The 20249-nt window shown below is 46.5% G+C and overlaps 1 protein-coding gene across 2 annotated transcripts in view; it reads right to left on the reverse strand.

Annotated features, from left to right (window-relative positions):
- Positions 1-20249, reverse strand: part of VPS35L (VPS35 endosomal protein sorting factor like) — a 161077-nt gene that overhangs the window by 37001 nt on the left and 103827 nt on the right. For both annotated transcript variants that reach the window (XM_014446990.2, XM_006104719.3), the window contains 5 exons: positions 8530-8583; positions 7364-7444; positions 4727-4789; positions 1816-1901; positions 639-719 (listed from right to left, as the gene is read on the reverse strand). In XM_014446990.2, coding sequence (XP_014302476.1) covers positions 639-719; positions 1816-1901; positions 4727-4789; positions 7364-7444; positions 8530-8583 — 365 coding nt within the window. The remainder of the gene's footprint in view (positions 1-638; positions 720-1815; positions 1902-4726; positions 4790-7363; positions 7445-8529; positions 8584-20249) is intronic.

The following is a 20249-nucleotide window of genomic DNA, read 5'->3' on the forward strand; positions in this document are numbered from 1 at the left end:
CTCTCTCATCAATGTTTCTAACTCTCTATCTCTCTCCCTTCCTCTCTGTAAAAAATCAATAAAATATATAAAAAAAAAATTCTTTGGGAACTAAAATTTCAGTGATAAGCAGGAATTGCCTTAAGTGTAGTCAAATAGAAATGTGGGGTTGGGGGCAGGCTAGAAAGCAAAGGAGTGATCATTTGGCCTTTGACCCAAAGGTAAGGTCAGTGGGTAGGTCTCAGCCTCAAATATACTGAACAAATAACGTCCTTCATGTAAGAAGGATGAACAATTGCAGGTGCCTTTAAAGAACTGGTGACTAATGAGGAAACATGTGAAGGCTATGTTACTGAATGAGGGAACTCACTATTATATTAACTGCTGCTCTCAGAAATCTCTTGGAGACAGGAGTTTGAGTCCACTTGGATGAAACCAGCCTGTTCTCCCACCTGAACTTCCTTTATAAAAACATGCCATCTCATTTTCTCAGGAAGGTACCCTCAGCCTCCCTCCTCTCCTAGAGTAGAAAGTCCTCATTGGCAAGAACCTTAATAGCCCCATAAAAATATAACTCCCAGTGGCAGCTTCCAGCAGCAATCCCCCTCATGTACTGCCATGTGGCATTGAGACCCAGCCCATGTGACGTGGCAGCTTACTTCACAGAGTCATGCATGGTCTTGCACACGTGCAGGAGGGAGTTCAGAATGACCGGATCCTTGGTGGGCTCGTGCTGATGCCTGGGAAACAGTTAAAGGCAGTTGTGAAAGCTGTGCCCCTGAGGACAGTGAAAGCATGGGTTTGGTTCTTATCAGCTATACATATTTGAGAAGCAGCAAACGATCTGATTGAACAAACTATGGCCCAGTTCACCACTGATGGGCTATGTTCTAGTTTTCTCTTAATTCTTCTTTCAATGACAAGTTTGCTCTTCTCCACATACTGTAATTTCTAGTAACTGCAGAATCCTGGTCAAGCTGCTACACTTCCTAATACAAGCAAAGAGCAAATCTGTTGCTGTTTTTTATCATGTTTCTTGAACTCTCTGAAGTGGCTCATGACCTATCTTCAACTGTGTTAGGTGCAGGGAGCACTTATTAATTGGGTTTTTCAAATAATATAAAAGGACGAGCTCATCAAACAAACCCTTATGCAAGTAAAGTTGGTGTATTTATTCCAAGCGTATGGAATTAATCTTTTAGGAAGACAACACAAGGAAAGCTTAAAACATATATCCAAGCAACATCTATCTCAATTTTCTAAACTCTACATACTTAATATTTAAAAAATAGTATACATGAAATCACTGACTACACTAGTTATATATGATCTAACATACGTTAAAATAAATATATACAACTTTACAAATGAAAATGAAAACCTCTCCTCCATGGACCACCTACAGTTATTCCATGTACCACCAGCAGTATGCAGTTCTGGGAAACGTATTTAATAACATGAAAGGAACTAAACTTGAAAATGGATCACAAATCTACCCACTGACCATGCAAATCTTTCTAGTTCTGGTACCTTGATAAATATGACTTTATCTTTTAAAATATTACTCTCTAAGTAGTTCATCAATAGATTGCTCCTTCCAGTAGCACATCTGAGTGAATGCAGGTGACATCCTGTGAATGCTCAGGACATTGTCTTCTTCAGCACAGAGTACAGCCTTCAGCATGACTGCTCCTCAGGTGGTTTCCCTCTCACTGTTGTCTCAGGTATGAAATGCATGCACAGGCCTGGGCCCCAGAGTGCAAACACTGATTTCTTATCAATAGGTTTCAAAAAGGCATTAGGAATTGAAGCTTCCAATTACAAACTTACACTTACTTGATAAAAACTTCCATGATGCATTTGCAAACCTCCACCCGCACGCTCTCTTTTTGGAACATGTCCAGAAATGGCAGAAATTTTTCCTAAAACAAAATTCAAAAAGAAAAAAGCACTCTCCATGCTATTTATATACATTATTACAAGGAACCCGTGGGTCATTTTCTTCTTTGAAGGTCAAAAGAGCTGCTCATCTCTGAGGCAGGCCAGCGAGGACTCCCCTGAGAGCAGGAGATGACTCAGAGGTTTAGAAACGACTGCTATTAAAACAACTTTCTGCCCTAACCGGTTTGGCTCAGTGGATAGAGCGTCGGCCTGAGTACTGAAGGATCCCAGGTTCGATTCCAGGCAAGGGCATGTACCTTGGTTGCTGCGGGCTTGATCCCCAGTAGTGGGGTGTGCAGGAGGCAGCTGATCGATGTTTCTCTCTCATCGATGTTTCTAACTCTCAATCCCTCTCCCTTCCTCCCTGTAAAAAATCAATAAAATATATTTTTTTAAAAAAATAAAGCAAAAACAGAACCTAGAGACAGAACCTAGAGACAGAACCTAGCGAGAGAACATGGCAAAAGATCCTGGACAGAACCTGTCTACAGAACTTGGCTGGAGAACCTAGACAGAACATGGCAGGAGAACCTGGATAGAACCTGGCTGGAGAACCTGGCTAGAGAATCTGGAGAACCTGGAGAACCTAGAGAGAGAACATGGCTACAGAACTTGGCTAGAGATCCTGACCAGAACCTGGCTGAAGATCCAGACCAGAACTTGGCTAGAGATCCTGGCTAGGCTGCTGATCAACTGAACGCTGTCTCCGTGTCATTCCTTCTTCGCTGACTCCGTCCACACCTTTGGGGACCCCTGGACCTGCTGGGGTTGGACCCCAGCAAGTTATGAGCTAGTCATAAATGCCATCTCTCCTTGTGCAACTAGGTGCTCTGAAATCAGACCTCCTAAGAAATTGGCCCTGGGAAAACTTAAACCATTTTTCCTAAATTATGTAAATGCTTCATCCTCCAATGACTTTTGGATTTTCCTGTGGCCTTTTTTTTTTTTTTTTTGTCAGCTTCCATCTACCACCTGACAACCCTTTTAAAGAGGAAAAGACAAAAGGAATCGTTTTAAGGATATTTTTATCGTAAGCCCTTAGTTATGAAAAGAGAATTGGTGTTGCCTTCTAAAGAAATCTGAGTCCAGTTAGCAGTTGGGAGAGTAATTTTTAGAGCAGGGAACCCCTCTGCAGCGCTCTGAAGTTATAGCATATTCCATCTTTGAGTGAACTAGTTCTGCTGTCCATCATATTTATAAGATTTAGTACTTCTAGAAAGTTCTCACTGGCATAGCCAGTGTGCCTCAGTGGTTGAGCGTTGATCTATGAACCAGGAGGTCACAGTTCGATTCAGGTCAGGGCACATGCCCGGATTGTGTGCTCAATCCACAGTAGGGGCATGCAGGAGGCAGCCAATCAATGATGCTCTCTCATCATTGATATTTCCATATTTATTTATATTAAATCTTTATTGTTGAAAGTATTACATATGTCCCCTTCCCCGCCCCCCCCCCCCATTGACCTCTTCTAGCCCAGCCCCACCCCCCACCCCAGGCCTTCACCACCCTATTTTCTGTGTTCATGGGTAATGCATAAATTCGTATAAGTTCTTTGGTTAATCTTTTTCCCACCCATCCATCCTCCCCGCCCTCCCTCTGAGATTCCTCAGTCTGTTCCATGCTTCTTTTTTTTTTAAAAAAAAAGAACTGATGAACAAAATAGATCCAGAGACATAGAACCATGGATATTTCTATATTAAAAAAAAAAAAACAAAACAAAAACAAAAACACAAAAACAGTTTAAATAAATAAATAAATAAATAAATAGTTCTCCCCGGAAAAAAATAAAATAAATAAATAAAGCAATTTCCTTGTGCCCAGGGATTGGGCTGGGACCAGTTAACATTTTGGTGCACCATCTGAGCAACATTTATTTTTTAATATTTTGTTAATCCTCAACCAAGGATATTTTTTCCATTGATTTTTACAGAGTGAAAGGGAGGAAGGGAGGGGGAAAGGGTGAGAGAAAGAGAGAGAGAGAGAAAGATCGATGTGAGAGACACATCAATTGGTTGCCCCCAGCACATGCCCCCATGGGGGCGGGGACAGAACCAGCAACCTTTCGGTGCAGGGGCCTACGCTGTAACCACTGAGCCCACCCAAAAGGGCTGGGCAACATTTAGGTGACCATAAGCTTTCTGTGTGCTAAAATGAAAAGTAAGCTTCAGCATTTTTACAGTGGCATTGGCAAGCAAAGAAAGGACTCAGTTGTTCAGAGAGTGACTATGGCATCTTGCCTCTATTTTTAAATAAAGAAAAGACCAAAACCTTGCCGCCTTGTGAGTGTTCGTGAATGGGGACTCCTTCCCTCGGCGCCACGGTGCTCAGGCGCCCAGGTCGCCCTTGCCCAGTGCACTGCAACAGACTTGACAGTACGTCTCAGAAGCTTTTAACTTTTTGAGGGAAACATAATAAATCTCAGCTCTCAGGCACTGAGACAACTGCTATTTCAGTTTCAACATTAGGTAGTGTGATGAAAGCAAGTACCATGTGAAAGTCACTGAGGAAGAGGAAGTCCAGTTTGACTCCATGGTTGAGAAGCCGTGGTGTCCACTGGAGCACACATTCTAGTAGTAAGGAATGATGAACTGAAGGTCATATTTTCTTTCAGTCTAGGTGCATCATATTTTTCAACTGCTGGTTGAGCTGTGATGACAGCGATACTTAAGCTGTTTAGACGTAGCTTACTTTATGAAGAAAACCGTTAAGCATTTCTTTTGGCCCAGGGCACCTTGAAAAATGACTGAGACACTAAGAGAACCTCTGACTCAGATACAAATTTCCACAAATAAGGAGTGCTACTTACCACTGAGAAGAGCACTGAGAAATCATGGAAATGGGCAATCACTTTCTTAATTATCGACTGAAGCTGCAAATGAAACAAAAAACACATCTTATTTAATAAAACTTGGGTATGTTTAAAAGGCCACCCTTGCATCATTTGCAACCCCAATTCCAAGAAGGGAAGCCTGGACTTCCCAAGGACTGGGAAGGACTTGGGAAACAGTGTCTTGGTCTGGAACAGGCAGAGCAAGGCGGCAGTTAGCTCCTTGTGAGGACTAAAGGGGATGGTTCAGGTACGGGTACCTGCCCTTCAGTCCTCTGATAGTCAGCTGTGGCTATCCAGGAGGAGCAGAAGTTTCTGGAGCCACACAGACATCGCCAGACACAGCCTCACTACTGTAGCTAGAAGGCAGCCAGAGACATCAGGTAAACCGTGGATGTGGCTGGGTCCCATAGAACTTCATTCACAAAACAGCCCAACCTGACTATTCCCTGACTTTGCCAGAAGCCAAAGGTCACATCCTCCAGGAGGGCGGGGCATGGGTCTCAGGCCCTGGGACTGGGTCCACCATCCGCACTTGCCGCACTTGAGTGCACACAGAGCTGCTGACCGGCCTCGCCAGGAAGGAGAGGCCAAGGAGCCGCCTCTAAATTAAACACAAACCTTGTCTGCCCCCTTACTGTTAAGAGAAATTCACTGACAGATACTTTGTTTCTACTAAAAACACTCCTGTTTACAAATCCTTTACAAAAGAAATTGCTCATGTTCTAGAAACAGAATATTAAGAAGTACAATCCCATTTCATAATTAAGTAAATTTTTAGGTCAGTCAAGCAAAAGATGAAGATACTGCAATACTGTCTGGTTAAAACAGTTTCTGAAACCATATCCACAGCAACAAATCCCTTAAGCTAGGAAATGTTTTAAATATAAGTGCAGTTTCACATGCATTCTCCCCCGCCGCCACTGTGCTGCTATCAAATGCAGGAAAGTGAACAGTGATGTAACTATAATACTTTAATCTATCATCCATATCCCTATCCCTATCTGCTCACTGTGTTAGCTGCAAATGGTGATTTTTTTTTAATTCTACCATTTCTTCCATATTTCTCAATTGGCACCTCCACCCCTCTTTCCCTTCATCTATTTATTTCTATTCATCATTAGAAAGTCCGCTGGATCCCTATTTTAGTAAGTGGGTTATAACCCACCACTCTCCTTATGTTTTTGATGTTCAAATTGGGAGTTCACAAGGCCCCTTCCGGGTCCTTTTCAGTTCCCTGTGCCCCGTCAGTATTTTTAGTGCGTCCTTACTTTCTGGCACAAGAAATACTCCAGGCTTACCAGGCATGTTCCCTACTCCTGGCCTGGAGTAAGAAAAGGCCACTTCAGTCCACGGGCTCACGACCAATACGGGCGGATGTCACGAATGCAAGCTGCACCCAGGGCCCCTGCTATAAGATGCTGTTAGACAGGACAGAGTCACAGTCCAGTCTAATTCCAGTCTCTCTCAGGAATGGGCCGCATTAAAATCATTGTTACTTCAAGTTTTCAATTAATTGGGGCCCTAGTACTCAAGGTCTTACCGAAATTTCCTCAACAATTCTAATGCACACACACCACTCTTCATCCGTGCTGAGACAGACACCCACACCCACAGGGTCGGCCCCAGGCTCCGCCTGCACACCCATTCACTCCACAACCCTCACCAAGACCTGTGTGCACGACATAGTGTTTATGTCCTACCTAGAAAAATGTCACATAGTGGCTGCTCAATAAATTGTAATGATGAACCATTTTAATTAGCAAATTGTGAGAGTCTTAACTTAGCAAAATGTAAGAATTCTAAAATTCTTACAAGAATGTGTAACGCATTTTCTTATACTAAGTGAAGGTAGAAATCGATCATAGGCAGTAAGTGCCTGAACATCATGTTACTAAGTAAAAAATTAAAAAAATCTTAATTTGATCAAAAGTTACCTTACATATGTGATCCTGAGCTGGACTGAAAAACCTGCTCTCAGGGCACGAATGAGTCCAGTGACAACGGGAGCAGGGACCCTGCGGTAGGCACTGTGATGCCTCAATGTTAGCATCCTGAAGCTGACCACTACACTGGGTTACACAGAGCATGTCCTTGTCCTTAGGAATTAAATACTCACTGAATGTTTTAGAGGCAACGTGGTGAGATGTTTGTAACTTATCTTCAAATGATTCAGAAAAGATCTGCATGCATATGAATGTGTGTGCACACAAGGATAATGATAAAGCAAATAAGGAATATGTTCATAGCTGGAGAATCTGGGTAAGGAATAATGGGATTTTTCCAAGCTATTCTTTCAACTTTTCAACACACTTTAATTTATTTCCAAATAAAAAGTTAGTTTAACTGAAAAATACAGGCACCTTACTTGAGTTCCTGGGCTTCCCATCCACACCTCACTTATTCCTCACAACCACTGGGGGTGGTACTATTAGTACCCCCCTTTTGCAGAGGAGAAAACTGAGGCACAAGATTAAGTAACTGAGTAAAAGGTACACGGTCAGGGTATGACCGAGCTAGGATCATCTGACCTTCTGGTGTGACCCATGCAACATGCCAATTTAATTCAACCGCATAAAACCTCCAGCAGTGTGGAAGGGAAATGCACAGCTGTACCTGAGGGTAGGAGTCTTCAAAGGCGCGATCTGGAGTCATGTGCTTGATGATGTCAGCCAACACGGTGTTCACCTCTCTTTTCTAATGGGAAGTGAACGAAACCCCCATTAGACACTGAAGGGCAGTCACTGACCATTTTTCTGGAGAAAAGGACTAATGTGTTCAGAATATAGTACACATCCTCCAGAAATAGTTTCAAATATTCTGCTGAAAATATTATAAGGGGAAAATCCCTCCCATATCACAGCTTTACGGTGGCTCTGTCCGCACCACGTCAGGACGGAAGCATGGTTCCCACAGGCTCTGGGCATTCCCAGGCCCCTGCTTCCCTACGTGCTGGGAAAATTGACTGTGCCACTTGCTGCCCCCGCCAGGTCCCTCTCCGGCGCTGCAAAGCGCACTGACATTGTGTAAGAGCACAGACCTGCCCCCACAAGCCAGGTAACCCAATGCCCACTTCACTGTTGCTGCTTAAAGTAAATAAGTCTGGCAATAGGATTCAAACCCAGTTCTACCTGTTTTAAAGCCTCTGCTCTGCCAAAACCGGTTTGGCTCAGTGGATAGAGCCTCGGCCTGCGGACTGAAGGGTCCCAGGTTCGATTCCGGTCAAGGGCGTGTGCCTGGGTTGCGGGTACATCCCCAGTGGGGAGTGTGCAGAAGGCAGCTGATCGATGTTTCTCTCTCATCGATGTTTCTGGCTCTCTATCTCTCTCCCTTCCTCTCTGTAAAAAATCAATAAAATATATTTTTTTAAAAAAAGCAGCCTCTGCTCTTTGATAAGCCCAGTATTTCCCAAACTGAGGTCCCAGGCAGGGCCTCGGGGAAGAAGTGTGTTTGTGTGCTTAGTAATTACATTGCAGTCAAATGTGTTTGGGAACTGCTGCTTGCTAGACCCCATGGAAAGTCACCATGACTTCAGCATATACACATCTAATGTATCTGATAGTGAAAAACTGATTAGCTTTGCACAATGCAGCTTTTCCCAAATTCACATGGGAACCCTCTCGCTGTAGTGCACATATTAATGCTCTGTCACACTATACAACAAAGGATGGACTTTTTATAAGTTAAGAATAATTATCACTGTAAAATGCCTAAGCTAGACTTATTCACTATAATAAACATGAAAAAATATATAATTATTTCAAAAACACAGCCACACATACCGTGAAATGCCGGCAGGTGTACTCTGCCCACACCTCGGCGCAATCAATGTAGTCCTGCAGGAAAAAGCAAAGACGTCCACAGTGAGAACCCCGTGCGGACCGATGGCGGAAGCCCTTCTCGGGCTATGACAATGGAAAGAGCTGACAACTGGTAGGAATTCCGAGTTTCATCCACAGAAAACTCTGCCCACCGATATATTTTACCCTGAGATGAGAATTATAGAAAAACCTAAGTTGCTTGAAACTGTGGACGCTGAGAAAGAAGACACCTACTAAGAAGGGCTCTTGGTGGCTAACTGGGCTCAAATTTCCAAAGCAGAGCCCAGCAGCCGCGTCCCCGCGGGCCTCTCCAGCAAGCTGCACTTCAGGGAGCAGCCTGCACCCATTTGCCTGCCTCTGCGCTGAGCTGCCTGCTGTACTGAGTCCGGGATCCAAGCCAACCCTTTATAAAGGAGTTGCTTGAGCCCTAGCCAGTTTGGTTCAGTGGACAGAGTGTCGGCCTGCAGACCTAAGGGTCCCAGGTTTGATTCTGGTCAAGGGCACGTACCTCAGTTTCAGGGTCCTCCCTGGCCCAGGCCCTAGTCGGGGCACATGCAGGAGGCAACCAATTGATGTATTTCTTTCATATCAATGTTTCTCTCTCTCTTTCCCTCTCTCATCCACTCTCTCTAAAAATCAATGGAAAAATATCCTCAGGTAAGGATTTAAAAAAAATAAAGGAGTTGCTTGAATCCTATTTCAACCAATAGGACTGAGGCTTTCTCCATCCAATCAGAGCTATGCAGCTCTATGCTTATTGGCTTCTGCACTGACCAATCAGAGCAGTTCAATTCTGACCAATCAGGATAGTGCCTTTTGGAACAAACTGCAAGGATTTGGAGTCCTCATTTGCATGAGGATGAACCAATCAGGGACCTGGTACAGGGACCTCTGTCTATATAAGTCAATTCCCTCTACTCTAGGAGTACACTTTCCCTTTTTTACAAAGACTGACACTACATTTCCTAATCGGAGCTGAAACACCAAAGGTGAGACACTGAGGACATCTCAGAGGAACAGAGTGGAGCAGACAGTGCAGGGCAGGCTGCAGACGGCAGGGAGCAGAGCTGTCTAGCCAGAGAGGGGCCTGGCCCAGGGCCACCAAACAGGTCAGTGGTTGTTACCACAGCCGTGCTGTCACAATTGAGCTGTTGGTGCTGAAGTTTCCTTCTTCACCGCACTCCAAACTGGGGATTCCTACTGGTGTCAAATTGAAGGCACCAACATTTGATTGACAAAACTACCCAGACCAAGACAGAAAACCAGGAAGCTCTACCAGGATTGAAGAATGGGAAAAATCAAGGGGCAGGGGGAGACAACAGTGGGGAGTCCACCACACTCAGTGAAGGAACGGAGGACAGATTTGGTTGAAGGTTTCAGATTTGCCTAAAATGTGATTTTTCAAAATCAGATTTCCTGCCTTTATAAAACAAACTATAGGTCATACCTGGTGTGTACCTGATGTAAAAGTTAAGCAAGCCTAAATAACAATTTTCAAGGTGGCAGCTGAGTAGGTGGATCCTTCTTGCAACTCCTCCCAGAACCAAATCCTATATATAAAAGGCTAATATGCAAATAAACCAAATGGGTGGAACAACCAAACAACCGGCCGCTATGATGTGCACTGACCACCAGGAGGCATGTGCAGAACATGGCTTGCATTGGACGCAGCAGGATGGTGGAGCAGGTGAACGGAGGCGCCAGACCAAGGCGGGGCACTGGTCACTGTCATTGGGGCAAGCCTCTGGTGGTTACTGAAAATTCTTTGCTCCCATGTGCCGTGGTCCCGCTGGGCGCTCGTACCTGCTGCTGGCGCCGGCCCCGCTTGCACCTGCTGCCGGCGCCGGAGCCGCCACTTGTACCCACTGCCGGTGCCTGGTGCCAGTCCCAATCACTCGGCGCCATCAGTGGGTGCTAGCGGTGGCTGACAGGCCTGATTGCCCCTAAGGGCTTCTCCACCTCCCCCTGCTCCTGAGGGGCGATCGGGACAGCAACTGCTGCTTGCACCCACTAACAGCACCGGCCCAGCCCTGCTCACACCCACTGACAGTGCCAGCCCCGCTCACACTCACTGCTGGTGCTGGCCTCAATCGCTCCGCGACATTAGCACGTGGGAGTGGTGGCGGCGGAAGCAGGGCTGCCAGCAGACAGGGGACTGGGGGCCGTGGCAGGAAGGGCCAGGTGTGGGCACAGCGGATGGGCCAAGACCCGACCCTGTGCCTACTGCAGCCTCGCAGCCCACCGTTCCTTTCAAGGTGCACTAATTCGTGCACTGGACCCCTAGTTAGAAATAGAACTAAATGGGGGCACATTCACCTGGAACTAACAATTGAAGACTAGGTGAACAGCAGTCGTCAGAGGGGCTGCTGCTCTAACAGGTACAGGCTGCGGTGGGGGGGATCCCTGAGAGGAGTGAGGCCTGGACCCAGGCTAGGCTCCCCAGGCCAGAGCACTAGAGCCGAGACGCGGCCTCATAACATGCAGCCGGGAAAGGTGATGGCTCCTATCCATCAGGGAGAGAGGCAGACGGTTGGAGGTAAAGCCACTTGAAAAGCAGAACAGAACACCAGAGCACAGGGTTTCCCTTCAGCCACTCACATGAGGCGCTAGGGCGGGAGGGCAGTGCGCCTGGAGCTCTCTGAGGAGAGGCTGGGGTTGGGGATGGGCAGACACAGGAATGGAGGCTGGGAGACTGAGCTTGATGATCCCCGCCCACCCACCCATACCCCAGCAGCCACTTCTCCTGAAATGCCCAAGCCCTTTAAACAGCAGCAGCTTGGGGAAAGGCAAACCCCACCTTGGAGATATAGCTCCCCTCACCCGCAGGAAGCCTGCTAGCCCCACCCTGCATCTCGACCTCTGCTGAGGAGCCTGCAGCTGAGGCCAAGCCTACCTCTGGGCAGTCTCGGGGGGAATCTGTGACTGACTTTGGGGTGCAGCCATTCTCCCCACAGTGCTGGGAACTGAACTCACAAGAGAGCTAATAGGAACTGCTGGCTTCCAGCAGACTACTGGAAGCCACGGCTTTCCCAATACTGTCATAGAGTGCACCAAGGAACGAAGGCCCATGGACCTGGGATGATTAGCAGGGCTAACACCAAGCACCATTGTTCTGTTGAGATCGCGGTGGCTCGAAGCAATTTCCTGACCTAATAGCCTCAAAGTAAATGTTTACTGGACCTTACTGACCTTTGAGATGCTCTGTCTGCTACCTGTTTGCTGTGCTTTACTGACAGCAAGATGTGTGTCTAAAATTGAATAAAAGCGGACAAGGCCAGGTTTCAGTGGCTCTTCTAGAGAGAGGTTTCTACCCGGCCCCCAATGCCTTCTATTTTCATATTTCTTGTCTAGTGTTTTCATTTGTGCACTGGCCCCTTCTTCAGATCCTGAACCCCCACTGCAAAAGGTTGCCGCAGCAGACCCCACAGGTCTGCACTCAAGGGCACTGCCCTGCCATCAGGGAAATATTCCAGGAGAGACTCAGATGTGTGGCTCTGGGGGTGGGGAACACACCCACCATCTATCTGAACAACACCCAGTGGCCTCAGTCTCCCAATTCCATTAAAAGCCCCTTCAGAAGCAGCCTTTACAGCTGCTGGCAACTGGCTGGCAGGCAGAGGAGGGAGGAGAACCCCAAGGGGCCTTAGGATGTTTGCTGACTGCCCCTGGGCCCCTTACTGCTAACAAGCTGGCCCCAGAGTGCAGCTTGGCCCCTAGAAGTGCAGCCGAGCCCTGAGCTGGCAGACACAAGCTGTGAATCACTGGAAGCATTGAACAGTTGCTGAGAGCCAAACATGGACAGCTTCAGACAGGGGCTAGCACCAAAGTACCTCCCAGGGGACTCATGCAGAATACAAAACAGCCTCATTCTACATAAGAGCAGGATCCAAAGGGAACCAGCAGGCACTAAACCCTGCCAAGACAAAGTGCACTTCACTTTTTGGGGCATTCTTTTCTTTCTTTATTTTTTAATTACATTGTTATTATTTTTGTCTTTCTTTCATATTTCTTATTTTCCTTTTTCCTAAAAATATTTGTATTACTTTTTAGAGAGAGGGAAAGGAGAGGGAGAGAGAAAAACACCAATCAGCTGCCTCCTGCACACCTCTTACCAGGCATTGAGCCCATTACCTGGGCATGTGCCCTGACCAGAAATTGAACCGGCAACATTTTGGTGCATGGGACGATGCCCAACCAACTGAGCCACCCTGGAGAGGGCTGTCTTTCCTTTTATTTCCCTATATTTTTGCTCTAACTCCTTCCTTCACTTCCTTTTTCCTTTCCATAATTTTTCCCTTCCTATTTTATACTGTTTTCCTTTCCTTATTTTTTTTTTCCAAAGCAGATTTGGAAACAGTGCTTTTATTTTTTTGTTGCTGTTAAACCTCACCCAAGGATATTTTTCCACTGAATTTTAGAGTGGGAGGGGAAGAGACACAAAGAGAGAAACATCTATGTGAGAGAGACACATGCACTGGTTGCTTCCTGCACACACTCCTAAGGGCAGGAACTGACCCTGCAACTGAGGTATATGCCCTTGTCTGGAACCAAATCGGGGACCTATCAGTCCACAGGCCATACTCTGTCCACTGAGCCAAAGTGGCTACGGTTTCTTTCCCTATTTTTTATTTGTATTTTTTCCCTTCCTATTCTTTCACATTCTCTTCTCTTCCTTTTTTTTTTCTTGTATTTTATCTTTTCATTTATTAATTCTTGCTCTCTATTCTCTTTCCTAATTCTGTTTTGCTTTGTGGTCATTTTTGTTGTTGTTGTTGGGTCTTTTGTATATTTTTGTTTTGTTTCTTTTGTTTGGTTCTGTCAGCAGCTGCACAACAGCTCACATGATGTGATTGGGGACAGCCAGCCTGAGGGGAGATCCTCCCCCCAAAAAAGGCAACAACAATCAAGCACTGCCCTAGGTAGTATGGCTCAGTGGATAGAGTGTCGGCCTGGGGACTGAAGGGTCCCAGGTTCAACTTTGGTCAAGGGCACATGCCTGGAAAAATACAACCAAAGGACAAAACGAACATCATCCAGAACTACAGGAAGGCTGGCTGAGCGGAAATTCTACAACTAGAAGGAAAGAGAAAAGCACTTTGAGATTCAGAGGAGCTGCGGAGGTGGAGTGCAGAGTTACGGAGGCGCACGCGGCAAGGGCTGGCAACTGAGGACACGGCTGTATTTTTGGCTTGGGAGGGAGTCACAAGCCCCCGACTGCTCTTAACTCCAGTTCCGGGAAGTCTCTGGGGACCCAGACTCACACAGGGAAAAACTGGACTGTCTGGCAGCAGGCAGAACTCGAACTCAAGGGCAGCTTTCTCTCAGAGGTGCTTGCAGTGATTACCTGGACACTGAGACTGAGGATCAGCCATAGCTGTTTGCTCCGCCCTGTTGATTCCCTGAGATCCCGCCCCACCCAAGCTGTGGCAGAGGCTTTTGCATATGAATGCCCTGGCTCTTTGCAATCTGAAAATTACCTAAAAAATTGCAGCTGGGCCAGACAGACCCAGAACTTCTAAGAGAAGGCCCAAGGCCCCACAGCAGCTTGCATTGCTTCACAGCTGGGCCTCATCTGGGCACCTCCAAACCCCAAACAAGGAAGGGGAATCTGCAGATCTCTTCGTAGCTCCTGCTGGGTAGCCTCAGGAAGAGGCTAAATTAGCACCTCCTTAGATCCAAAAACCAGTGTACGCAGTGGTCAGAGTGGGACCATATAGATTACAACTCCTCAGATCCATAAGGGACACACTCAGGGGGCAGACTCAGTGAGCACCAAAGCCCCACTGAAGCAAGTCTTGCCCCATAAGAGTGTCTTCAGCACAGAAGTTCTCCCACTGTAGACACAGCTGATTCTCACAGCCAATTGGCCTGGAGGTCAATTCCTCCCAGTGATACCTACAACAATCAAGGCTTAACTACACAAGACTGTGCACAAAGCCCACAAAAGGGTGCACCAAGAGTGTCCACCTCAGGTAATTGGAGAGGCTGAGCCACTGGGCCCTATAGGACACCTAGTGCACAAAGCCACTCAGGGAAGCATAAAAAATGTGGAGACAAAGAAACAGGTCACAAATGACAGAAATGGAGGAAAGCAAATTACTGGATATAGAATTCAAAACCACAGTTATAAGGTTTTTCAAGAATTTGCTAGAAACCGCCGATAAATTTAGTGAGACCCTGGAGGATATGAAAAAAGACCAACTAGAAATTAAGCATACACTGACTGAAATAAAGAATAATATACAGAGATCCAACAGCAGACAAGAGGATCCCAAGAATCAAGTCAAAGATTTGAAATAGGAAGAAGCAAAAAATACCCAACCGGAAAAGAAAAAAGAATCCAAAAATATGAAGATAGTATAAGGAGCCTCTGGGACAACTTCAAGCATACTAACATCTGAATTATAGGGGTGCCAGAAGAAGAGAGAGAGCAAGATATTGAAAACCTATTTGGAGAAATAATGACAGAAAACTTCCCCTACCTGGTGAAAGAAATAGACTTACAAGCCCAGGATGCACAGAGAACCCCAAACAAAAGGAATCCAAAGAGGACCACACCAAGACACATCATAATTAAAATGCCAAGGGCAAAAGACAAAGAGAGAATCTTAAAAGCAGCAAGAGAAAAACAGTCAGTTACCTACAAGGGAGTACCCATACAACTGTCAGCTGATTTCTCAACAGAAACTATGTAGGCCAGAAGGGAGTGGCAAGAAATATTCAAAGTGATGAATACCAAGAACCTACAACCAAGAGTACTTTATCCAGCAAAGCTATCATTCAGAAGTGAAGGTCAGATAAAGAGCTTCACAGATAAGAAAAAGCTAAAGGAGTTCATCACCACCAAACCAGTATTATATGAAATGCTGAAAGGTATTCTTTAAGAAGAGGAAGAAGAAAAAGGTAAAGATAAAAATTATGAACAACAAATACATATCTATCAACAAGTGAATCTAAAAATCAAGTGAATAAAAAATCTGATGAACAGAGTAAACTGGTGAATATAATAGAACCAGGGGCATGGAAAGGGAGTAGACTGACAATTCTTAGGGGGAAAGGGGTGTGGGGGGTAGGGGAAGAGACTGGACAAAAATCGTACACCTATGGATGAGGACAGTGGGAGGGGTAAGGGCAGAGGGTGGGGTGGGAACTGGGTGGAGGAGAGCTATGGGGGGGGGGGGGGGGAAGAGGAACAACTGTAATAATCTGAACAATAAAGATTTTTTTTTTTAAAGGGCACATGCCTGGGTTGCAGCCTCGATCCCCAGTAGAGGGCATGCAGGAGGCAGCCAATCAATGATTCTCTCTCACCATTGATGTTTCTATTCTCCCTTCCGCTCTAAAATCAATAAAAATATATTTTAAAATAAATAAATAAATAGATCCAATTACAACAGAAGAGCCCACATAATCCACCCAATGGACAACCCTAGAGCACCCAGCTGAGGGGATCTGACAATGCACCACTGGGAAACCTACTACATTAGGGCACCCCATGAAAACTAATAGTTATAGGGATGCTCAAGGAACTTGGTGAGAATTATAAGGAACTTAGTGGGAACTTAAAAACAATAGAAACCATGACCAAAAAACAGTCAGAAATGAAGAACACCATATATGATGTTTTTAGAAGGAATTAAAAGTAAATAGAATAAAGCAAAGTATCAAATCAGTGATTTGAAGACAAAGTTAGATAAAAACACCCAATTAGAGTGCAAAAAGGTAAAAGAATTAAAAAGGAGGAAGGTACTTTAAAGGAACTTTGGGACAACATGAAGCATAACAACTTCCACATCATAGGAGACCCAGAATGAGAAGAATGTGAGCAAGGAACAGAGAACCTGTTTAAAGAAATGAGAGAAAACTTACCTAACCTGGTGAAGGGGAAAATTACACAAGTTCGGGGAGCACACGGAGTCCCAATAAAGATTAGACCAAAGAGATCCAAGACACAGAATTAAAATGAAAAACATTAAATACAGAGAAAGAATCTTAAAGGCAGCAAGAGAGACTCAGAACGTTGCCTACAAGGGAGTTCCTACATTAGACCATCACCTGATTTCTCAATAGAAACACTTCAGGCCTAAGGGAATTGGAATGAAGTATTCAAAGTAATGCAAGCAAGGTCCTGAATCCACGACTATTCTCTCCAGCAAGGCTACCATTCAAAATTAAAGGCGAAATAAAGACCTCCCCGACAGAAAAAGACTAAAGGAGTACACTGTCACCAAAAAAGCATTACAAGAAATGTTACAGGGACTGCTATAAGAAGAAGAAATTCAGAGAGAGGAACATAGGCATAAAGAAAAAAAATGACAATAAATAAGTACCTATCAATATAACCTTAAATGTAAATGGGTTAAATGCTCCAATGAAAAGACAAAGGGTAGCTGAATGGATAAGAAAACATGATCCATATATATATATATATATATACTGTCTACAAGAGACCCACCACAGAACAACAGACTCACACAGACTGAGTGAAGGGATGGAGAAAAATATTCCATGCAAATGAAAAGGAAAAAAAAGCTGGGGTAGCAATATTCATATTTGATCAAATAGACTTCAAAACAAAGCCCTTAGCCTGAGAGGTGTGGCGCAGTTGGCTAAGCATCATCCCATGCAACAGGACATTGCCAGTTCAATTCCCAGTCAAGGGCACATGCCGGAGTTGCAGGCTTGATCCCGTGAGGATGTGTGTAGGAGGCAGCTGACTGATGTTTTGCTCTAACATGGATGTTTCTCTAACTCTCTCCCTCTATCTCCCTTGCTCTTGTTCTAAATATCAATAAATTACTTTTTAAAAAATATATACATATTTTATATACATATAAAAATATATATATATATATTAGTAGCCCGGTGCACAAAATTCGTGCACTGGGGTGGGGGGGGGGTGGGGCCCTCAGTCTGGCCTTCACCCTCTCCAATCTGAGACCCCTCAGGGAATGTCCAACTACCTGTTTGTGCCCACACTTTTAACAGATAACAGCTCCATTGTTGTTTCTTTCTTATGCTTAAAACATTGGAATTAGTAGGTATTCAAAGTGTGTATACATTTTGGGGGGATACCCTGTATATCTCTAGTCAGCGGTGAAATAAACCAACAGCAGATTTGGAACCCCCAGACAGGGAACCTCGCTCACTCCCCACATGTCTCCCCACTTCACTTTCCACCTTCGTGGGCAGCAGGAGAATCAATGTTTTCTCTCATTAATTCGGAAAAGCAGGTCCTGTCACCCGCTGCCCGGCAGGAGTGAGCTAGGCCCCAAGCAAGCGAGGCTCAGTCAGGGCAGCCTTCGCTCATGGGTGCTGGCACCCAAAGTGCACATTCCTCCTCTACAGTCGCCCCGACTATCCCACTGTTTCACTGAGAGGATGGAATTCCTCTCTGCCTCTGGGTTCTTGATCTTGAACGCTGACCGAAGGCACCTCAGAGAGGGCCGTCCGTGCCCACCAGGTGTGTCTATCTGCACCTGCTCCTTCCTCAGCACCTGCATTAACCCCCCAGAGGTGATCTCGTAGCTGCACTGGCCTCCGTGGGAACAGGGCATCGCCACTCCACTCTCTCACTGTCATCTCACAGGCGCCCACCCTCAGCGCCCAGAACACCCAGACACTCTCCAATGGACGTGAGCGCATCAGAGGGGATGTGTGCACATCCTGTGGGGGTGTTAGGCATGCCGGGTTGATGGAAGTGCGGTGGAGAGGCGGGGGGAACTTGTGTACACCTTGGTTTGCAACTGTTGCAGGCGTGGGAAGGTGACAGTGTGCTGGGGGATGTTAGCATGCCAGGGGGGGATGTGCACACCAGAGGCCTCTGGCTTTGAAGATCCGCAAACCCCCGTGGTGTGGCCAGGAGGATGTCAGCCTGGCCCGCCACGGTGGCTGTCGCTGCGATCCTGCACCTTCTGGGCCAGGAGGCGGATCTTTACGCAGCCACTCCTGGGCGCTGATGGCCTGCAGGCGCTACTTCAGCTCAGCCTGCAGGCTCCGCTTGGCGCGCTCACAGCTGTTACCACCACCATGTGGGGAGTACAGGCTGCCCTCCACCAGCCTGCCTCCCCTGTCCAGAGGCTCTCTGCGCTGCTCACCTGCCCAGAGTGACTGGGGCTGGGCGGAAGCCAGGCGTCCTGCCCTGCCCAACCCCGGCCGATCCGCCCCTGTGCGAGCTGCCACCCTGCCGGGAAGGGTCACGGATCCAGGTCCCAGGACCGCGGAAAGCCTCAAGCGCTGCCCCCCGCCCGGCAGGGTCACAGATCCGGGTCCCGGACTGCGGATAGCCTCAAGCACTGCCCCCCGCCCGGCAGGGTCACAGATCGAGGTCCCAGGACAGCGGACAGTCTCCCGCGCTGCCCCCCGCCCGGCAGGGTCACAGATCCGGGTCCCGGGACCGCGGCCAGCCTTGCCCACTGCCACCCGCCTTCAGTATGCAAATTAGCTGCCATCTTGTTGCTTCAGGGTGGGGGTACCCACTGGGGTGCCTGGCCAGTCTGGGTGAGGGGATGATGGCTGTTTGCAGCTGGTCACACCCCCTTCAGGGTGGGGGTCCCCACTGGGGTGCCTGGCCAGTCTGGGTGAAGGGCTGAGGGCCGTTTTCAGGCTGGCGGGCGACTGAAGCTCCCAACCTCTCCTTTTTTTCTTTTTTCTTTTATTCTGGGATTTATTTACCTTCTATGGCTGTCACTGGAGCTGAGAGCCGGCTTTAGTTCTGAGGCTCGGCTGCAGCTCTGAGACCTCGGCTGCTGAAAGCAGGTACTGGGTTTGTTTGGTTCTATAATTGAAACACTGTTGCGGTCCTGCTGGTTGAAGCCCTGCTGGCTGAAAGCAGGTTTCTGGAGTTTGTTTAGCTTCTATACTTGCAACATTGTTTCTTAGAGTGAAAGCTCAGAGGCCGGCAGCAGCAGGCGGGGAACCTTGGCTTCCTCCATCACTGGAGCAAGCAAGACTCCTGTTCACTTCAGTGCCTGGCTGCCGGCCACCATCTTGGTTGGCAGTTAATTTGCATAAGGATATGCTGGTTAGCCAATGGGAAGGGTGTCGGGGTTATGGTCAATTTGCATGTTTCTTTTATTAGATAGGATATATTTCATTTCAGAGAAGAAGGGAGAGGGAGAGAGAGATAGAAAGATTAATGATGAGAAAGAATCAGTGATCAGCTGTCTCCTGCACACCCCCCATTGGGGATCGAGCCTGAAACCTGGGCAAGCGCTCTGACTGGCAATTGAACCGTGACCTCCTGGTTCATACGTCAACACTCAACCACTGAGCCATGCGAGCTGTGCAATAAACAAAGGCCATATCAAAAGACAAAGAAGGTCGCTACATAATACTAAAGGGATCCATCCAACAAGAAAATATAACCCTTATAAACATATGCAACCAATATAAGAGCACCAAAATATATTTTAAAAAACTCTTTGTGGATTTTAATGGAGAGAGCGACAACAATATAGTCACAGTAGGGGACTTTAACACTACACCCACATCACTGGATACATCTTCCAGACAAAAAAATCAACAAGGAAATAATATCCTACTAGGTTGGTATATTCAAACCCAAACTACAGACTGCTTGCTGCATTTTGGCTGCTGTTTTAAAAGTCACAGGTCTTTAAAAGTTTCAAATATTTATAAACTAGAGACCCGGAACACGAAATTCGTGCATGGGCAGGGTG

This window comes from Myotis lucifugus, unplaced genomic scaffold, assembly GCF_000147115.1.
Source record: "Myotis lucifugus unplaced genomic scaffold, Myoluc2.0 scaffold_598, whole genome shotgun sequence".
In the NCBI taxonomy this organism is placed as follows: domain Eukaryota; kingdom Metazoa; phylum Chordata; class Mammalia; order Chiroptera; family Vespertilionidae; genus Myotis; species Myotis lucifugus.